The sequence below is a fragment of the Eleutherodactylus coqui genome, chromosome 13, assembly GCF_035609145.1.
Source record: "Eleutherodactylus coqui strain aEleCoq1 chromosome 13, aEleCoq1.hap1, whole genome shotgun sequence".
In the NCBI taxonomy this organism is placed as follows: Eukaryota; Metazoa; Chordata; class Amphibia; order Anura; family Eleutherodactylidae; genus Eleutherodactylus; species Eleutherodactylus coqui.
In genome coordinates, this window is record NC_089849.1 from 30,573,330 (window position 1) to 30,594,834 (window position 21,505).

At 43.5% G+C, this 21,505-nt stretch overlaps 1 protein-coding gene across 2 annotated transcripts in view; it reads left to right on the plus strand.

The window, feature by feature from the left end:
• The first annotated feature begins 771 nt into the window (after window positions 1-771).
• Window positions 772-21,505, plus strand: part of ITGA2B (integrin subunit alpha 2b) — a 62,551-nt gene continuing 41,817 nt past the window's right edge. The window contains exons 1-7 of one of the 2 annotated variants that reach the window (XM_066588207.1): window positions 772-943; window positions 11,043-11,204; window positions 13,617-13,747; window positions 15,979-16,073; window positions 17,140-17,311; window positions 20,286-20,335; window positions 21,257-21,302. In XM_066588207.1, coding sequence (XP_066444304.1) covers window positions 11,065-11,204; window positions 13,617-13,747; window positions 15,979-16,073; window positions 17,140-17,311; window positions 20,286-20,335; window positions 21,257-21,302 — 634 coding nt within the window. In that variant the 5' untranslated portion in view covers window positions 772-943; window positions 11,043-11,064. Of the gene's footprint in view, window positions 944-10,792; window positions 10,855-11,042; window positions 11,205-13,616; window positions 13,748-15,978; window positions 16,074-17,139; window positions 17,312-20,285; window positions 20,336-21,256; window positions 21,303-21,505 lie in introns of those variants that run through there. The other variant, XM_066588208.1, reaches the window with a different exon arrangement.

Consider the following 21,505-nt stretch of genomic DNA (forward strand, 5'->3'; position numbering starts at 1 on the left):
TTTTTCCTATAAACCTGAAGGCAACTCGTATATTGTTGGTTGTACCTCTGTGTTTAAAGAGGACTCCTGGCATGTCTTTAGTAAATGCTTAAATTTACTGTGAAATGCTTTACTCACCTTTTATAATAACTTTGTGAACTTCCTCCTCTGTTCTTCCTGGAAGTGTATGAAGAAATCAATGGGTGCATGTTACCATTTTTTGCTGGTATGTCCCTACGCCCTCTGACACTGTCAGCACATACCTTATTGATGAGGAATGGTAATGCGCAGTTTGAAATTTTCTGCTTGGATTTCCAGGAGGAACAACACAGCAACAGCACAATCAACAGCTAAAGGGAGTTTTCCCACTAAAGCAATTTATACCCTATCCACAGGATATGGAATCTGCTCCACCGCAGGGCGTACTTGTGTGCTCATTCGGGTCTAGGGGTTAAATGACCAATATGTCAGCAGTTATGACTAATCTACCAAACACTTGTGTTTTTATATATTCTGCATATTCTCCAAATATTGAAGAAAGAGTCCTCCTCCTGATTGGTTAGTTGTCAGCTTTACTAACGCGCGTGTGTGGATTAACACTGTTCTGCATCAGCCTTCAGTGCCGGTACCAGAGGCTGGCTGCAATAAGCCAAATAGCACTCCACATCGGGGCCCTTATAAGGGAATGTATCCCTCGGGTTTATGTTTGTTTTTAAACCAGATAGCCACGCACATTCTTATTCTCGTTTATTTTCTGCTTGCAGACTTTCTTATTGTCTGTACAAGACTTGTGGGGGTGGCCAGTTTTCCAGAACTGCCGTTACCAGCATTTAGAGAGTCATTGTAAAGCAGCCTCATGGGCCATAGTCAGAAAGCACAGAAGCTGAGCATTTGACGCCTATGGAAAACTGTTCTAGGCACGCTCTGACCTGTGCAGAGGTCATTGTGCAGGAAGGGGGATGAGGTAAGCTGTGCCTGTCTAATTATGATTGGTGGATCCTGTGTAATCTATATATAGGTGTCGTGTATCATTATAATCCCGCCTATGAGGATGATGAGATCACTGCTGAGAAGTCATCTCTATAAGAAGTGTCAAGGTTGTTAGGCTGTATTCACACTGCCAATTTCCACGTGCAAATTCCATCCGATCTGCGATACGGACGGAACTTGGATGTTAAAAGAACCAATTATTTGCAATGAATTCATTTACAGGGGCGGTTTTTGGTTTTTTCAGAGCAACAAAAAAATCACATGTTCTATTTTAGTGCAATTCCTTGCAAGGAATCGCCCATTACTTTGTGTGATCTTAACACATTGCGCTCAGATGTTATGCGCTCTGCATGCAAGTGCAATCTGTTTCTTTACTATTAACTATAGGAACATGGTTTTTGTTTTTTTTTCAAGTGCATGAAAACCGCGAGTACAGTTTTCACATCAAAGACTTATTGCACCCTGAGAAATTGCTGGTTTTGTTTTTTTGTAACCATTTTTACTGAAATGTCAAGTTTGACCTCCCGTTGGAGTGTGTAGTAATATGCAGCCAGGTAACATACCTGTACATATTGTAACCCACACCTGGGAGGAAGAGGAGGCACTTTGAAGTACACTGCCAGAACCGTATCCTCCTAAAAGGGAAGGGAGTTATTCCTTAAAGCTTCGTTAAATTTACTTTAGTTTTCCTTACAAAGAAATGGATCTACAATCCAATATTTAGATTAACCCCTTATTTATAAGATTTAACCACGATTGCCATGTTTCCTTAAAATATAACATTCTGTCCTGCTGTAACGCGAATAGTTTTTCATATGAGCAATGCTCTGAGGTCGTCTTGAGATTTTGGATCGAGGGCGGCTAGGGGACCTCCACCCCCTGGCTATCAATAACTTGACAATGAGCAGAATATGCCAAATAATTTTCCTAACTTGGAAAGGAATGTCTTCTATGCCAAACAGAATGGCGAGAATTAAACGGTGCGTTTAATCTCTGACTGGGACTTTATGGATTACTGCAAACACAGAGGACCAAAGGGAGATGATAGGAGGGCTTTTCCAAAATATGTGGAAATAGGCATCACACCTCTCTGCATGCTATCTAGCAGGACTTAGGAGACCCTGGGGATGGTCTAGCCAACCTGCTAGGAGAATAGTACCATCTCGTAACCATCTTCTGGTGTACTTTAGTGACCCTGCGCAGGAGGTGCCGTTGTCAGCCCATGTGAATGCTTTGGCGCACCGTATCAAGTCATGCTGGGATTTTATATCCTTTTTTTCCCAATTAAGGAGATGGACTTTTTAAAATGCTTTCCTATAAAAAATATAATAAAGGGCCTTTATTCGTATTTTAGGAATTTCCTGTTTGAATAAAAGGTTATATGTAAATAGGTAAGGATAGTGTTGGTGGTGCTTGAGTTGACACAGGTTTTGACTTGTAGGTATCTCCATAGCTCACCGCTCGGGAGACGTGTTTCTATGCCTAGTGCTTCGAAGGATTTTAGTTTTGCCTCGCATTGTATTTCCGAAACTAAGACAATTCCCTTCTTCCTCCACTGTTTAGTTGACAGATTGGGGATGAGTAACTCTAGCATCTTTAGGGGCACTTGGCGTCTGGGGAAGTGAGCGTTGGTAGTTTTAACTAAATGGGTCCATACTTCTATTGACACCCTAATAGTAGGGCCGTTTGTTGGCTGAATCTTTGGGTTCAGTGAGATTGCTAGACCGGTGATTACGGCCTCCACGCAGATGTTATATACAAGCCCAAGAAACTGTTATATCGGTGCAAGTTTCTGGGATCAATATCCTATTCACCCGTGTGAATACAGCCTAATTAGGCTTAATGGTCATGACAATAGGTCATTTTCTGATGACACATCTCCTTAACTGGACGTTTTCTTAGAGAACATGTCACCACGCCTGGCGGCATGTCTGCTTTAGGGCTTATGTACACAAGCACATATCGGCCGGTGTCTTCACGGTAGGCCGATATACGCTTCCATTGGAGCAGTGCCCCCCTTCCCTCCCCCTCACCAGCTCTCTGCCAACATTAGCAATAAGAGGGGATGGGGGCAGAGCTAAGCCCTGATCTGTCCCGCTCACTCCCATTGCTGTCTGTGGATAAGGGGAGGTGTGGGAGCGCGCTTAGCAGCTGAACCAACTCCATACATGGCGGGTATTGGCTGGCCATGACAGCCAATGCCCGCTGACAGTGGCCACAATCAGGAAGAACTCAGAATGCGGCTGTTCACCCCTTTTTTTAAGTGCCCCTGTCCGTTTTGACAGCGGCATTTAAATGTCCCAAAAAGACCTGCCACAATGAGAACATGGGGCTGCCATAATTGTTTGCCTATTAAAAAAGATGTGCTTGTGTTACCAATCACATGATTGCAAGTTCAAGAACATCTTTGGGGACTAACAAAAAGAATAGTGTTAAGAGTTTCTTAATTTTATAAAAATAAAACCTACTCAAATGGGGGGGAAATCATTTTTGCAGTCCTTGCATCAAAAAAGTTAAAAAAAAGCTAGAAAGTGGCACGGTTCCACCCTTAAAGGTCCAATTAACTAAAATGTCACATTATTAATCCTGCATGATTAACTCCTTTGGGAAAAAATATGTAATGGCAAAATGTCGTTTTTTTTGTTTTTTTTTGTTAAGGCATACCCCCCCCCCCCCCCCCCGACACACACTCACACACACTCCACCTCCAAGAAAAATGTAATAAAAGGTGATCAAAGAGTTGTACATTTATAGTTTGGCCTGCAAAACTGAGCCCACACACAGCCCTGTCCATCAGAAAGATCGCAATGGGGTCAAAACTTGGCGACAGCAAGCAATCCTTTCAAATATCTTTTTAAATATTGCTGTATAAAAAGACCTCTATAAATGTATTGCTGTAATGGCGCTGACCCACAGAATAAAGGCAGAGCACTTTTCCTGCCCTGTAAAAATACCCCCAAAATGCCACGTGCAGCTTTTTTTCCCCCATTTCACTCCTCTTAGAAATTTCTAAAAGTCATTATAAGGTGTGTTACATGGTACCATTGAAGAATAAAACAAGCCTTCACGTAGATACATCACCCGCAAAATAAAAAAAAGTTATGATTATTTTTTCATAAAGTGGGAATACCAGAACTGCAGAATGTGACCTGGACACAGGCGCATCAAGGACCCTTTGTTATGAAGGGGTTAAACGTATCACAAAGCAAACAAATAGGCACATGCACCTGGTATACAGGGTAAACAAATGCATGTAACAATCCCTTAATCCGTGATCATGCACACATAATGCAAAAAATGTCAAAACCATCTCATCGGTCAGATGATGAATTTCCAAATTCGGGTGATGACATTTCAAGAACTAAATCTGTAGTGCTGATATTAATGTAACAAACATTCCACCAGCATGCCAGAAGAAACAAGAGGGACCAGTTCCTGACTCTAATGTTCCCTATAGCTTGTTACGTTCTTGAAAAAGACAAGGTAGCCACCCTGACATGAGCAACCCTGTGAAGTGCCTATTATAGAGATCCTAATCATAGCTATACTGTGCAATATGTCCCTTCAAATGACCCAACGCATTTTGCCTAATTGGTATATACTAGGCTCATCAGGGTACAAAAGTAACCGTAATCTGCCATATAGAAGTGTATTAGCGAGCCCCAGCATTCAATTACAGGGTTACAAAAAGACGACCATGCTGTTAAATAACACTGCGATGACCGTGAGTGAGCTTAAAAATTAAATGCGCTATGTATGGCGGCCATACTCCTATCACGGATGGGAGCCCCGACTGATCCCGCCTCTATCACCAATTTGTCAAATGGACAGCCGAGCCTCGAGCGACCACTCTAGCGAGTGCGGAGGCGCCAGACTACAGGTGGACACACTTCTGAAGTGTGTCCCGGCCTGAGCATGGGTCTCCGGACCCGAACTCGAAGCATCGTATGCACATATAATGAGCGTTCAGGTCCAGAGACCTGCGGTCCAGTCGGGACACACTTCTGAAGATCATACCTAAAATGCTTGCAACAAGACAGTGTGGTTAGACTTCAAGTATCACCATTTTCACGGAATTGTTTGCAACATTTATAACTTGCTGCAACATGTTATCTTAACACAAGAAAAGCCCAAGATGCAGCTGTGATTTAGAGATATTGATAAAGTGTCCCCTAACTATCCATAGCACATGGGCAGGTCCAAACGTAAGTTCCCTGCAGCATGCAGAAAGATAAAATGCTATAAGGGGAAACTAGCGGTGGTACAAAATACTGCTGAACAGCCACTCCTATGCCTATTATATACTTGGGGTGTGTGTGCGCACTTAGTATTGTGCTTGTAGACCGATGAGGCTTATATAGTGTGCCAGTCACATCGGTAGGTGCAGTGCACACTGTATGCTTACCACTAGAGATGAGCTAACGTACTCGTTAAGGGCGATTTTGCAATCAAGCATCACTATTTTCAAGTACCTGGCTACTCGGGTGAAAAGATTCGGGGGGTGAGTGGGGGTTACAGAGGGGAGTGGGGGGGGGGGGGGGGAGAGCTCCCCACTGCTACCCCCGGTCCACCACGCCGCCCCCCGAATCTTTTCACCCGAGTAGCCAGGTACTCGAAAATAGCGATGCTCTATTGCGAAATCGCCCTTAACGAGTACGTTCGCTCATCTCTACTTACCACCTATCATTGACACCCGTGCTATTAGATCAGGTAGGTGGTCCTGCACCTTATAAGTGAACCACACAAAGCAACGACACCCCGGGCTCCCCTGGCATCTAAGGGCGCATTACGGTAAAATGCAAGTGGGGGGGGGGGGGGATATGTCGCAGAACTTGTCTGAAAACTCCAAACCTCAGCTGAATTTCTCTGCAGGAAAAATTCTGTAAGCATGCGGGTGACTTGGAGCGCTTACATGGACGATGCCAGGTAAGCTTGGGAAATCTACTAGATGATATCGACAATGTCCATAACTAACTAGTAAGCCTAGATCCCAGAAGTGGCTATAGAAGGAGGGGGGGGGGGGGGGGGAGTCTTCCAATGAGAGTGAGGTCTTACCGCAGGGCTAGGGAAGGCTGTTGGCTCTTATCTAAAACCCAAGCTGCTCTATGTCCTCACTGCTGTATCGTCATGAAGCCGTGGGCACCAGTATAAAAAAACTCACAATATGGCCAAAAGCTTTCCGTGTCACGAGGGTTTCTACCTAGTCTTTGTAGCTTGAGGTGCTTTTACACGGAACGATAATTGTTCGGATTTTCGCAATCCAGCAAGAATCTGAACAGTTATCTTTGGGTGTAAATGCATGCAGCAGCTGAATGATGAACGAAAAATCATTCACTTCTTGTTCTTCGTTCAGTTTCTGCTTGCAGAAAAATGAATGGTGTATCGTTCTGTGGCAAAATTGCCTTGTTTTGCCTTATTTAGTCAAGAAAGAACTACAAAAAACTACTGCAAAAAATGTACATTAACCAAAGAATGTGGATTTTTATAAAAAATGTACATTATATATAGCATGAATTATCACTAGTTCTACCATATCTTTACTCTCATTAACAATATGCATAATTGCAGGCAAGCTTTTTTTTTTTTTTTTTTTTGCTGATGGCGAATTTAGCTTCAAACCATTCAGTCTCCTAAATATTCCCTCGCTGTCTTGTGGTTCTGTACACAACTATTAATAACCTAAATAATCTATTGCCTTATAGCAGGCAGCACTGGCCCCAAGTGATAACGACAGATCTTTCCTGCTCTAATTAGCAGAAAAATGTTTCTCTGGTTATGATGGGAGTAAAGTGAGGTTATAGTGATACATACCAGCTCCGGAATATTCCAGAGCAATGCTAAGACACTACGCTGCTACTGTCCGAAGTTGTATTCTTAAATCTAATTCTCTACCGCAAAGGATCTCTCAAGGGGCCAGTGCGTTGGAAGCCGTGTACACTGTTGGCAGAAGCATCAGGACACACATAAAAGGGGATGAAATTGGATTTTATTCACATTTCTTAGTATGGTGATGGGCCACCTTTGACCTCAATGACTGTAGTAACCATCCTAGGCCACTTTTCTTATAAGGGCTCCCACACACTTACGTTTTTTTAACCCGAATGTCAATGGGACTTTCTGATATTAAAAACACATCGCACACAAATTGCGAAGCACCAACGGGCGATGGGTTTTTAACATTAGAAAGTCCCATTGACAATCGCGTTAAAAAAATGCAAGTGGGTGTGACCCCTAAATGTATGTAGGGATTTATCTCTATTCTTCGAGGAGAGTGTCAGATAGTAATGCAGGGAATATTGTCCGTGCACGGAAACGGTGTTTAAGTTCATCCCAAAGATGCTCGATAGGATTGAGATCCGGACTTTGGGTTGGCCAGTGAAGTTTGCAGACATTCTGGTCCCCAAACCAAGCCTCAGCACTGCATGATGTTTGACATGGTGCTCAGTCATGTTGGTAGAGACACGGAGGTGTGCCAAAATATTGCCACAGGGTAGATAATGCCACATTGTCCCGAATCTTTCTGTACCCATTGGAGTTGAGGGTGGACTTCACTATAACCGATGGCCCTAGTCCTTCCCAGCAGAAACACCCCCCCCCCCGTCCCCCCCACCACCATAACAGACCCTCCTCCAAACTTCACTGTTGGGATGCTACAGGCGTGTAGAAACTGCTCTCCAGGCAACCGCCACACCTAAGTGTGGCTATCTGATCAGTAGTGTGTAAGGCTGAAAAAAAGACATATGTTAATCTAGTTCAGCTATTACCAGGCTTCAGCTGTCCAAATCACTTCCGCTCATTTACAGTTCATGAATGACGCTCCAAGCACCATCGCAGGCGCCTCTGTGCATTCACTGCTGTGATGTTGGGCTTCTTTGCAGCTGTTTAATTCATAGTAACCCTTCACATGCTGTTCCTTATGGATGGCTCGGGTGCAAATGGATGCCCCAATGGCATGCAAGACCTCCTGAGCATTTTTTTCGGTAAACTGTGTGTTTGATGCCTTCACACCTCATACAAGGCTTTGTTGTTTACATTGTCAGTTTACGGTCTTGGTGCTCTCTATTGTTTGTCAGGGTTAGTGCTTCTGATAGTATTTCAGATGGGGATGCTCAAGGACAGCGGTGTCTGGTGTTAGGGAAAGCTAGAGTGTTAGGATTAGTAATTCAGTTTGATTACCATCTGTCTGCTTTACTATCTAACTACCATCACTATCCTCCTTTTGTGCCATCATCTGATTACTATTACCATTCTATTCCTGTCCTTCTATTAGTGAATTCCAACCCTTGCATTTTTAGTTATTAGAACAGTGGGTGTGAACTGATTAGACTTGGAGATACGCCCCCTTTAACCACGTCAATTGGGATCTAGTGTTCTCTCCAGGGGCACTAAAACTGGTGTTATGAAAGCTGACTCAAATTGGTCAGGGTATCTGTAGGGCAGTACTGGAAAAGCAGACAGACATGGCCATGATACAAAGCTGAGGTCAGGATAGGCATAATTCTATGACAAACGAGAGTCTGGGCAGGCAGGATAGTTATAGCGTGGTCCACAAACTAGTTGAAGTCAGGAACGGAGAATAAGGGAAAGCTGAGAAGAACAGGCACAGGTGAAAGCAAGAGTCAGTCAGAAGTAGTGAATACCTTTCGCATACTAATTGCTTGGGTACATTCTGGTGGGGATGATTGCTTTAAACAGCCAGAGACTTGTCCGGTGGTGCAAAAGTTGCCTTTGCGCTAGCCCTTTAAAAGGCAGGCTAACCACACACCTGCACCCTATGGCCACTAGGAGCCCGACAGCTGGTGCAGCGTCCGCCACAGAGGACACATGGCACTGGCCACAACTGACGAAGAGCCCGAGAGGTTCGCAAGCTCGCTATTACATCATGTATTTTTGTAAGCCATTAAAAGCTATCATATCTACAGGATTACGTGATTTCTCTTGCTGGGAACAATCACATTTTACTATCCAGTTGTTACAGTTTAGTCCTACTGTAAGTCTTGGTAGTATCTATGTAATGGGATGCACTGTTAGTACCTGGGAAAGGGGACTAATATTCACTGTCCTTCCAAAAGTAATTGGACACCTGAGCAAGAATCAAAAGTAGTATTTATTTCCATATGTTTCTTAGTGGGGCTCCTTTGGCACAACTGAGATTGAAAAGGCTTAGTGGCATAATTTCTATTAACATCTGATACGTTTCAGCTAGTATTTTCCTCCATTCATCCTGCAAACTTCTGACGCTGTTCATATTTCCTGACCCAAAATTCCAGTTCATCCCAAAGATGTTCATTAGAGTTGAGGTTGGACTCTGTGCAGCCAGTTCAATTATGGAACATCCATATCCTAAAACATTGTCGGCAGCACATTATTGTCTAGAAGGTCAAAGTAAGCCTCCATATTCATGGTTCTTCTCACTATGACCAAAGGACCGAAACCATAACAGAACTTCCTTCGTACATAACTGTTGGCGCAACACACTCAGGCAAAAGGCATTCCCCGTAATTTCTCCACACTCAGATACCTCCATTTCATTTGAAGATGGAGTAGTGCGATTCGCCACTCCAAAGAACGTTCTTCCATTGCTCAACTGTCCAACGATGACGCTTCTTTCAAAATTGTGGACTGTCTAATGCATTGCGCTTTGTGATGGGTGTCTTGTGTACAGTGGCATAACCCATATATCCAGTAGTTCCTGTGACAAACTATACATGACACCTCCTAGGATCCACATCTTATGTAGCATGGTTTTGGACCCGGGACATGCTAATAAGGCATGATGCATTCTATTGATAGGGGTGTCCAAAATCTTTTGGTAGGATAGTGTTAGTTAAGTTCACTTTTGCTGTCTTGTCTTCAGCCAGCATCGCTACAATATGCCTTAAAGAATCAGTATAGTATTCAAAGGGGCCCCGAAGTTCGTAGAAGTCTTAGTGGATGGATCTGTAGATAAGCGCTCCCACACACTAGCATTTTTTTCTTACGCAAATGTCAATGGGACTTGCTAATGTTAAAAACGCATCGCACAAAAATCACAAAGCAAAAACTTGCGATGCGTTTTTAACATTAGAAAATACCATTGACATTTGCGTTAAAAAAAACGCCAGTGTGTGGGAGCCCTAAGACAGATTAACCAATTTGTATCCTGGTTTTCCTAGGGGGCCTAGTCTTTTTCTGCCATTATACAATGGCGCTATCTGCTGGCTAAAGCCAGTACTGCATGAGGTGACACGTTGGATAGCCTCCGACAGCGGAGAGGCTGGCAATATACAGTAAGAGAACCCCGACGGACGTCTTCCAACATCGGAGCTGTACAGCCTTAAATCATGATGTCTTCAGAGGTCAGACAGTGGATTGGAAAGGGTTAACGTCTCCAAAAGATTACCTCTTTTAGAAGATTAAAAAAAAAAAATTCATCTTATTTGTATAGCGCCAACTTATTCCGCAGTGCTTTCAGGTAATTTATTACCCCCACCAAACTGGGTACTCATTTTACAGACCTCGGAAGGCTGATCCGGCTACCTGAACCATGCGGGGGCCAACCCTGGACTACCCAATTCCAGGTGGCTATTTTAAAGGATTTTCACCTTATGTATATAGACTTACAGCATGTACTGTATGTGGAATACCTTTTGGAGAAATCATCCTTTGCAGACACAGTGATACTTGCTCGGGATGTTAACCTATTGGCCCTGATAAAGTCCAGTTACTAAAAAATGGCAACTATTGGGTTGTGTAAAAATGTACAACTAGGGAGGGTGCAGTCTTTCCTGAGAGGAAGTCGTGGCGAAACATAGACGCTTGACTTAGAGATAAGATGTGTAAAGCGTGAGTGAATGAAGAAGCAGACACCATTATAGACGAGGGTTGATGAGCTCATAGCTAGAGGTAGGTATAGAGCCGAGTGTAAATGTTGGAACTGCCTTACTGCTGGCTTGGGTATGTGCAATGTAATCGTGTGGGTCAATACTAGAAGACCTACCATGAGACGGTCTTCAACTTTCATCGATATTATTATGGTAAGTTGAACAGAACTGTACAGAGAAGAAAACCCTTTTCCCTATTCTTTTCTGCAGATCTTGTTGATGTGGTGGCACCATGTTGTTGCACCTGCTGTCCTTGCTCTTCCAGTATGCTTATGCTTTCAACCTGGAAAGCCAGAATCCCACAACCTTCTCTGGACCCAGAGAGAGCTACTTTGGATTTTCCTTTGACTTCTATGAGCCTGGAGACAAGGGGTAGGTCACCCTGAAGATTCTGATATTGGAGTGACACCCATCTTCTGTGGTGGAATCCAACAGGAGCTTTTGGGTTGTAGATGTATCCAACATCCCCGTTTCTTATCCTTTTGACATAGTAATCATTGGGTAGATCAGCTGGGGAAATTAGAAAGCTTGTGCAGTTCTATCTGAATCATCGGAGAAGGGTTTCTGTTGCTTTACTTTGTTACATTGATGTACATCGGATGCTATGACAATCACCAGTCATGCTTACCTTACTGATATAATCGGTGCCTCTCTGCTTGTAAATTGATTGTATATAACATATGTAAATCTGTTCCCTTAGTAGCGCAAACTAATGTTTTAAATGGGGAAAAGCCACTTTTCAATCTTCATAATGTTTGCTTTGTCCAAAAGGTTCAGTAATGTTTTCAAGGAATACTACAAGTAGAACTAATATTGTGTTATACCTAGTGCAGGGCCTGAGGGTTCAGTGTGTGACACAGGGATTTAAGCAATGGGAAGATGAAACAATGCCTCTGTGGCACTACCTATTAGTATTCCTGCAAGTCAATGTCTGACTTTTTAAGTAGCCTTGTAACAATGACTGAGAATATAAGAAAGAGTCTTCTCCAGAAGGAAAAGATAACCATGCACAGACAGACGTTTCAGGATTTTTGCCCTTCATCAGTGTCTAGTAGGTTGCTGGCTGGGGGTGAGAGTTCTATGTGGGTCGGGAGGGGTAACGTTTCTCCTTAACAAGAACACCTAGTAGGTGCTGCTGTAGAGGGATCGTTCCACCTTCCTATTTGCATAAATTTCCCAGAGGAGCATGCATGGTCTTATAGGTCTCCTTACACCTACTAGGTGCTCTCCCTAAGGAGAAGCGTTACCCCTTACAATCCACAAGAATTTAAAAAACACCAAAGAGTGAGTCCCTGTGTCATCCACCACCTCCTCGGGACCTGCATTAGGCATAACACATTTTAACAGTTTTGCTTTGAATGTTTCTTTAAAAGGATTGGCCGCCTTATATGTAGTCAGGTCAGGAAAGTGGATACTAGGGGCATTCACAACTTATAAATGATCTTCAGAAGAAGAGCAGCGTTTTCCTTCTTTGCGAAGCCACACCGCAAGTTCTCTGCTGCTGCTCTATCCTGCAAATGACCACTGTTGGAGGGGTATGTGGCATAATGGCCTATGCCAGTTTCTCTCTTGAATGCAGGTCCAGGGTGAGTAGAAACTAGCGCCAGTGCAGTGCATCTCATTGGGAGCCGCTAATTGACAGGCTTGCATCCTGTTCCCTCCATCAGTGGCCATTTGCGGGACGGAGCCGTGGAAGTTAGAGGCGAAAGTGAAGATCCGCCAGTGAGGCTGGACTGGTGGTTTGGGGTCTTTTTAGACAGGAAGATTGTCGGACATTTAAGTGATCCAGTGATAATTTGAACAAGAATCCTTTAGGGTAAAAGGGCCCTGAGTTTCCTTCTGCTCTCCCCTCTGGCACAACAAAGTTTATCTCTGTTTATTAGGCGATACGAAATGTGCAAGAGAGTAGAGATAAAGGCTGAAAACCAAGCTGTCAGTCCAGCTTCATAGACAGATCTCCTACTGAGATTTAGACTGTAGCCTTTGCAACCACGAAGGTGTCCATAGCCTTTAGGCCATATTCATACGGACTACAAAGTCGTGCGATTTCATGTGAATGAACCCATTGGAAACTATGAGCTTCACATACATGCGTTTTTGTAGCCCGTGTGAATAAGGCCTTAAGGGCCCTTTTACGTGGGGCGACTGTCAGGGGCAGACGCACCCAACAGAGATGATTACTCCTGTGCTTTTACACAGGAGCAAAAATTACTCAATGAATGGAAGTTGAACAGGCTGGGGATCGTTGCGGCCCACCAGCCTCAATTCACAGTAAACAGGAAGTCATTCGTAAATGAATGACTGCCTGTTTACGGAGGCTGATCATTTTTTTATTTCTACAGCGGCACGATTCAAATGATGAACGAATTATCGTTCAGATTCCGGAAATCCAGGGAGAATCTGAATGGTAATGGTTCAATGTAAAAAGGGCCTTCACTCTTGCCAGGATGCTTACTGACAGCCGAGCTCCGGCTCCAACAGCAACGATTGGAAGAACCTCCAATCCTGGCAGTTTAACTCTTCATATTCCACAGTAAATCGTAGTCCTGATACCTAAACAGCATATAGAGGGAGGCGATGGAATCCCTGGGTGCCAATGTGTTGCCAGGGCATTCAATGGCCCACGGGTCTGCCATGTACATAAGCCCACTGTCAGTGCCATACTGACAGGCATAACAGATTGTAATGCAGAGCTATATTTGCCATTCTATGTTCATCTATATGCAACAAGAGTTCATGTAGAAATATACTGTAACTTTTGAAAAAATATTCTTTCCCCCTCAGGTTAAGTATTGCTGTGGGTGCTCCAAGATATAACACGTCTCAGCCCGGGGTCACTAGTGGTGGAGGCATCTTCCTGTGTCCATGGCAGTTAGGAAGAAACGACTGCTCCATTGTACCGTTTGACCAAACAGGTGCAGTAATATAATGGAGGTGATGGATTGTAATAGTTTATCTGATCGGGGACACAAGGTTGGGAGTAGGTGAGAGCTTCTAGGTGGTTTAGATTTTGCGGGCATTCCCTTTGCCACATGAGAATGGCAGTGCCATGGGTGACATATGATTATTGGGGAGGTGGGGGAGCTGATGCCGGCAGAGGCTTTGCAACAGGAATTCAAGGTATGCAATTCAATAATGTATTCTAATGGCAATGTGCTAAAATTAGAATTAATCTATGTGTACAGATATAGCAAAGTTTTTAATTTGACTTTTAATGTGCTGCATGGTGCATCAGCAATTGTATGTACAGATGGTGGACACGAGCGGGTGAATAAACTGGCGTACAGAACTATTTCTTACCTTTTCAGTGACTTTTGTTATGTTATAACTTGTTGCAGCACCTTACAATGTTGGGTTACATTTTGCTACATTTGTAAATATTTGTGTTGCATTGACATATTCAGGTCATATCTGTAGGCACTCGTTCACATCAGGGTGCCTTTTAATCTACTGGCCAAAGCGATCCGTTTTATGGCGAAACCAAATGGTGCCAAACAGACCCCATTGATATTAAAGGAGGAAAAAGTCCTACATGCACTTGGAGTTCTGGTATAATTTCCATTGATCAGCTCCGTTATAGCCAAACACTGAAAATAGTGGACGGAGCCGATCTGAACGGCACCAGACAGACCGGCTACTGACATGCTGCCCAAAAATGTTCCTGGCTGAAATGGCACATGCTATGGTCTTACAGCAGGGAGTTCATGGGGGATCTGCACTGAATGCTCTGAGCAGGACCTTCTCTGCAGATGTCAATATGGCCTTTAGTAATGAGCGAACTTCTGAAAAGTGCAGTTTGTCCCGTTGTCCAAATTTCAGCAAAACAGTTCAGTGAAGTTTGAAATTGTTAGAACCGGAACTGTACCAATACCCCTTCACTGGTGTAGAACACGGTCTACATGGCTCTTCTTACAACCTTGGGTCACCTGGAATGTGGCGCCACACAAAAAGTATTTTTGGAAAAAAGTGTTATATTGCGCAAAAGTGGTAAAAAAAAATAAAACTTCTATAAATTTGGTGTTGTCATATTTGTAATGACTAGTAGAATAAAGATAGCAATATTTATACCACTCTGTGAACGCCATAAAAGGAAGTGGCAAAAAACCATAGCGAAATAGCTCCCCCCCCCCCACCACCACTCCATAGCAAAAAAAGTTAATATAATGTATTCCGTGAATTATATAGACCCAAAATTGGTCCCTATAAATACAAGATCTCATACAGCTACACTGGTGGAAAAGTAACAATGTGATGGACACAAAAGGGGAAAACTACTGTTTAAGGCTAAAATTAGTTATGTCACTAAGGGGTTAAAAATGCACTTAAGGCGATGGAGTTCTCAACCAGATATATTTTGCATGGAAAATAAATTCAAAATCTAGCATTAAAAAAAAAGTGACTTTAATGGGAGGGACTGGGGGGTAAGGCAAAGTAAGTGAGGAAAGAGGTTAGAATTATAACATTATTTTTCCCGCTTTTACTTTTTCTTCCTTTGTTTTCCCCTCCCTCTTCCTCTTTTTCCCTCCTCTTTCCTTTTTCTCCTTTGTTCCTACATTTGCCTTCTCTTTTCTCCCCTTTCCTTTTCTTTTTCCCTCTTTTTCCTTTTCTTCCTTTGTTTTCCCTTCCCTCTTCCTCTTTTCCCCCCCTCTTTCCCGTTTCTCCTTTTTTTCCCTCCTTTTTTTCCTTCTCTTTTCTCCTCCTTTTTTATTTTACCACCTCCTTTAAACAGGCGTGGCCAAGATGAACCACCTGAGGTTCAGGTTTGCAGCAAACCAAACTTTTTTAAAAATTTTTTTTAGCAAAGTTCAGCCTGAACCATGGTAGACTGTCTCGTTTTTCTCAATGCTAGTGGCCTAAGTGGAAAGTTAAAAAAGGCAGCTGTTAGGTCTCTGGCTTTATGCCTGTTGGTTCACAAAGGACAAATGTCCACAGAGGCGAATAACTCGATGCTATGGGGTCCACCACAATGATTTTTTCTTTCTGTCAGATACATAGGTGCGGTATGATCTTATAAAAGTCTATAGGCATCCTATTACTATGTAGTATACACATCCAGAGTCTGTACAAAGCCTACTGCTGTCCTCATTATCATCACCATCGTTGAAGTAATGTATGTTTGGCTTGCATTGCCATCTCTGTTCCACAGGTGACATCTATGACACTAGGAATAATGTTGTGCGGGTCTTTAAGTCTGACCAGTGGCTTGGAGCAACAGTAAGAACCTGGAACAGCAGCATTCTGGTACGGGTGCTTATCATGTAGTCTATACTAGCTGGGTTCGAGATGGGCTTATTGAGACATCAGAGCTATTCAGGGGGGGCTGGAGATGCTAATGGGGGGGATCGATGTCCCAAACAGCACAACGTACTTTGTGTATGGCGGTATTAGTTTTACTAAAATGACTATATAGGCAAAATGGGCAGCAGCTGTAAGACATGCATTATAGGGTTTCCGATGCTGTTACTTGGGGTATCCTCTTAAGAAATGTCATATAATTGGTCGCAAGTTTACTTAGGGGTGCAGTCGCACAGAAGTGGATATTCCATCACAGAGTTTGCTACATTTCCATGGAAAGAATCTGCAGTTTGATTCCCTTGTGATATATGCAGATTTGTTGTGGATTGAAGAGGTAAAATCCACAACATCCATTGACATGCAGCAGATGTTAACCCCTTCACTCCCCAGGGCATATATATACATCCAAGGTGCACAGGTTTAATATGGCACAGGCACAGAAACTAACCCCATTCCATACACGACCGGTGTCGCTATTTTTGACAACTGCATTGAAATGGTCCAATTGAAGGTCCTGAACAGCTTCCCCACAGGGTTGCCATCTAGGTGCCATGGAAGCTGGAGGCCTTCTGAAGGCCCCTAGGGCTCCCATGTATTTCTGCCTTCTAAGACGTGCTTGCGGCACGTCTTAATAGATTGTCTACAGAAACAGCATATACTGCATACTTCAATGTGGAGGGGTGAAATCTGCAACAAAATCTTACTGAGGACTTTCCATGGATTTTATCCACCATGTGTGGACCTGACCGAAACAATGCTGGCATATCACTGAAGCCACCATCGATTCTAAGCCTTTTCAACTGTTTTGCTCCCCAAAAAGAGTAGCCCCTGGGGGCCGTGGTCCAGTTCCTACAGTTTTGCAGCAGTCGTGGTAATAAAAGTTGACCTGTCTGATAAGTCTGATTATACCAATAAAGATCTGTGTGTGTAACTACCGCCTAACGTGTGACCGGTTATCGTATGTGTGTGTATGACCGATCACTGAAGATAGTCTCTCACTTTCTCCTTGCAGGCATGCGCCCCCTTCCAGCATTTTACTTTCCAGTCCGCTACGGATAGATTAAGTCAATCTGGCAAAACTCCCACCGGAGCCTGTTACCTGACGACCGACCTGAAGAACAGCTATGAATTCGCGCCATGCCGACAGCTCACAGTAGAGCGCACCTATGCAATGAGGCATTATTGTACGGCTGATGTGCTACCAGTAATCCACAAGATGATTATCTGCATCACATGACCATTACCAGGCTTTACTATAATAATCATAAAAAGGTTTTGCAACATAAATTACTTTAACCCCTTCCAGACCAGAGACTTTTCATGGTTTTTATGTTTGTTTTTTCGGCCCTGCCTTCCAAGAACCATATCTTCTTTGTGACATAGGTATACGAGGGCTTGGTTGTTGTTTTTTTTTTTGCAGAAGTTGTATTTTTTAGTGATGCCATACCATATAATGTACTGGAAAACGTTTAAAAGTATTTTAAGAAGGGTGAAAAAACCCAATTGCAACATTTTGGGGGGGTTTAGTTTCATGATGCAGTGAAAAATGTGAACTTTATGTTGTGGGTCTGTATGTTTAGGCGATACCAAACTTGTATCATTTTTTTCCCCTACTTTTAAAAGGTAAGATAGCTTTATTTTTTTTTAAAAAAAGCAAAAATTGCTTCTGCTACCAAATTCTCATGTGCAACTTTTTAATTGCCCGTGTAAATGTACCCTACCTCTAATTGGGAAGTTGCCACTACTATTAGCTGGTAGCTGCTATGTACGGATTGGACTCTATACATCATTCACAACTGTATGACTTACATTTACATAATGCGGTCAGGAAGGGGTTAAATATTAAAATAGCCATAAGCCACTTTAAAAATACTTTACTTCGCAGATTTTACCTTTTTCACGTCCTTTTCTCCATATATATATATATATATAGAGCCGCTTTCAAAATTTTGCTGATTGCCTTTAAAAACTGCCAGCAGCTCTGTTGTGAGATGCGTAACTAGTAACTGGCTTATGATTTCCCATAATGCACAGTGCTAAATACAATGCGGTACTTGCATCATGTGACTCAAAATCTGTACGAGAAAAGAAAGGCGTTGCACAGTTACTTCTCTTCTATAGATGTTTACTATGTAAGGGCTCACTCACGCGAGTGTATGCTTGCTGCGTGTTGGGCGCATATTTTGTTTCATGTGTTATATTGCATGTAACATGCCTTTAATGTGTATTTTAAGCACACATAGCCTGTAATGGGTATATTACGGGCCAAAATAAGACATGTTGCATTTTTTTTAACACGCATAATATGCAGCTCTGAATAGCCCAGTGTAAAGCCATGCTCTTTTAGCACTGTATAATAAAAAAAAAATCTGGTTTTAGCCCTTTGCAATCCAATTTTGGATTCAGAGTTTCCTAGGGGGCTTTCTCTTTCTGCCATCATACAATGACACCATCTGCTGGCTAGAGTCAGTACTGCAGTATGTGACATGCTGGAGAGGCCCTGACAACAAAGCAGCCAGCAGTATATAGTAAGAATACCCTGCTGGACATTGGAGCTGCACAGGCTTCAATCAGAACGTAGGAAGATGTCAGACAGTGGATTGGAAAGGGTTTAAAAAAAACTTTTTTTTAATGCGTTTTTTGTTGCGGTTTGCAAACACTTCAAAATGCAGCTAAAACACTGGGAACGCACCTAATTGGGCACCTTTATATGCTGTAACTGGCACTTCTGACCAATGTGAAATGTTGGTTCTTGGCACCACCTGCTGATGGTTGATGAGAACTGCATAACTGTCAACATATGCACTAACTAGCCACTTTATTAGAAACTCCATTCCTTACAAGATTGAAGCTTCCCTGTGTAGAATTAGCAGCGTTACCATGAAATGACATCACAAGTTTTCAGTGGATCAGGTTCAGTGTGAATCCACATTAGATGTGAAGATCTAGTGATCTGAGTGACTTCCAGCAAGACCGGTCATCGGTGCTAGACTAGCCGGGGCCAGGATGTCACTGCCAACCGTGTGAGGTTTTCTTGTGTAGCAGCGTGGAGAGTATGCAGAGGATGGTGTGATCAAGGAAAAACATCCAGCGAAAAGGAGATCCTGTGGATGGAAACAAGTTATCACTGGAAGGGGTCAGAGGAGGATGTCAGGAATCGTTCTGTTGAACAGGTGCTGCACAGTCAAGGAAACTACAACTTGAATACAACACTGGTGCTCCAACTAAGGCTACTCTCTGACAACGGTCTTTACAGAGTTTACTGGGGTGTTTGAAATGCCGCGGTAAACGCGGTACAATGCCTCCATTGATTTCAATGAGGCTTCGCAGACCAGCGTTCAAACGCGGAGTTTTGTAACTCCACAATTTTCACGTGCTGTCTGCTCTATGTTCTTTTTAACGCACCTCATCGCCCATTAAAATGATGAGTTGCGTTAAAAAAACATCGTAGGATGCGTTTGAAAATGCGGTTTGAAATCGCGATAAGACGCATTGTTTGAAACACTTCGCTTTACCGACTCTGTGTGAGAGTGGCCTTACGTGTCCGAATGCACAGCTCCTCATTCCTTAGCATGGATGGGCTATAATGGCAAACAACCAGTTCCAGCACCATTACGGTCTAACAGGTACGGAAAAGTTGAGACTCCATGATGGGAGGTCAGAATTTGGCACAAGCAGCATGAATCGATGAACCCTTCCTGTTAGATATTCAGAATATTTTTAAAAAAAAGGGCCGCATGTAGGGGCAAAAATGGTCAGAGTTGGATTTAGTCCTCCATCACCAGTGCTATTTTGGTCCTTTGGATTCTGGACCGTTGAGTGGCTCTGCGTGATTGATCCTGGCGTATTAGAGAAATGGTGCTGCTGACATAGACTTTACTATCCAGCTGGTCAGAACATGTCCGCACCTCCATCTAATCTGCAACAGCGACAAGAAGCTTCCTGTCCGCAGGGGCCGATATTCCTGCAGAATGATTTCATCACCCAGTGGAATCTACTCCATGACGAAGTGCTGCGATTCTGAAGCCAAAGGAGGTCCAACGTGATACTAGATGGGGGGGCTCTAATAGAGTGGCTATTCAATGCATAATCTAGACCCAATGGAATAGGAAGTTGCACTCAGTGGGTACTGATACATGTGTTTCTTGTCTTACACAGACAACGATAAACGTGACTGCGAGGTTGGATTCAGCGCAGAAATAAGCAAGGTGAGTTACTGTGAAGACTTATCACCATATAAAACTAGATAAATAACTTGGAAACCCCCTTTGAGGCTTTGTTCACATGGCGGAATTTGAAGCGGCTTTTCCATCTGCATCCCACTACGGAAATCTCTCCCCATAGAGAGAAGTGAGCCCGCAGCGGAAACGGCGATACGATTGGCATGGGCATCTAAATTCCGCGCCGCATGTCAGTTTCTGCACGGCTTGTCCACAGCGTGTGAATGAGATTTTTGCAAATCTCGTCCACTTTGCTTCTTAGTCTCAGGTTTACAACTGCATGCCGAATTTCTGAGTAGAACGTCCGCACAGAAGCTCTGCGGAATTCCGCCCCCTGTGAACCCAGCCTAAGGGAGGTAGAAATTATATCTAGGTGTATCGGGAGGCCGGCCATCATTTTTTCATCCTTGGTCCCGCCTTCCTTAATTGTACAGTAGGCCCTAGGCACTCCAGTCCGACGCCGCGCACTCCTCCACTGGGTCCCGCTGAACTTCACTTCCTGGAGAGAAGTGATGATGACCCGCCATTGGGTCCCTTGAGAACTTCAGTTATTCACCAGCTGAAGGGAGCCGGTGATTGGCTGCAGAGGTCATCACATGGCCCTTTTGTTGGGAACATCATCGCTGGCTACTTGCACCCGGTAGTGAAGACCAGCGGGGATCGGAGAGACGGCAGCGGAAAGGTTAATATGTGTTCTGTTATTTAACTACTGCAAGCTTTAGTGTAGCACTGTGTCCCCCGGAGAACACCTTTAAGTATTGCACATTTCCTGCAGAAATGACTGGTTTGACATAGAAGCTGATGAGAACATTAGCTAGAAGTAGGTTTCAATGAAGGTCTAGTTTAGATGGAAGGAGAGCCGGTTGTTTTGAACTGTTCGCTGTAAGGATCCTGTTTTGTCTCACGCAGGATGGGACGCTGCTAGCAGGAGCGCCAGCTGGCTTCTACTTTAGTGGTAAGTGGGTTTCCTTTGCTGCCTCCTCTTTCTCTTCTAGCACGTGCGTTATACACAAGACTGCAGTACAGTTTATACGCCAATTGCACTAAACTCCCTTTTTGTTTGAATGCCTCTTAATATGTGGATTTGGAGCGACCGGTAGGAAGTGTTTAAAGTGACTCTCTAGTTTGGGGACAAAAATTCTGTTCTGAGACTGGAGG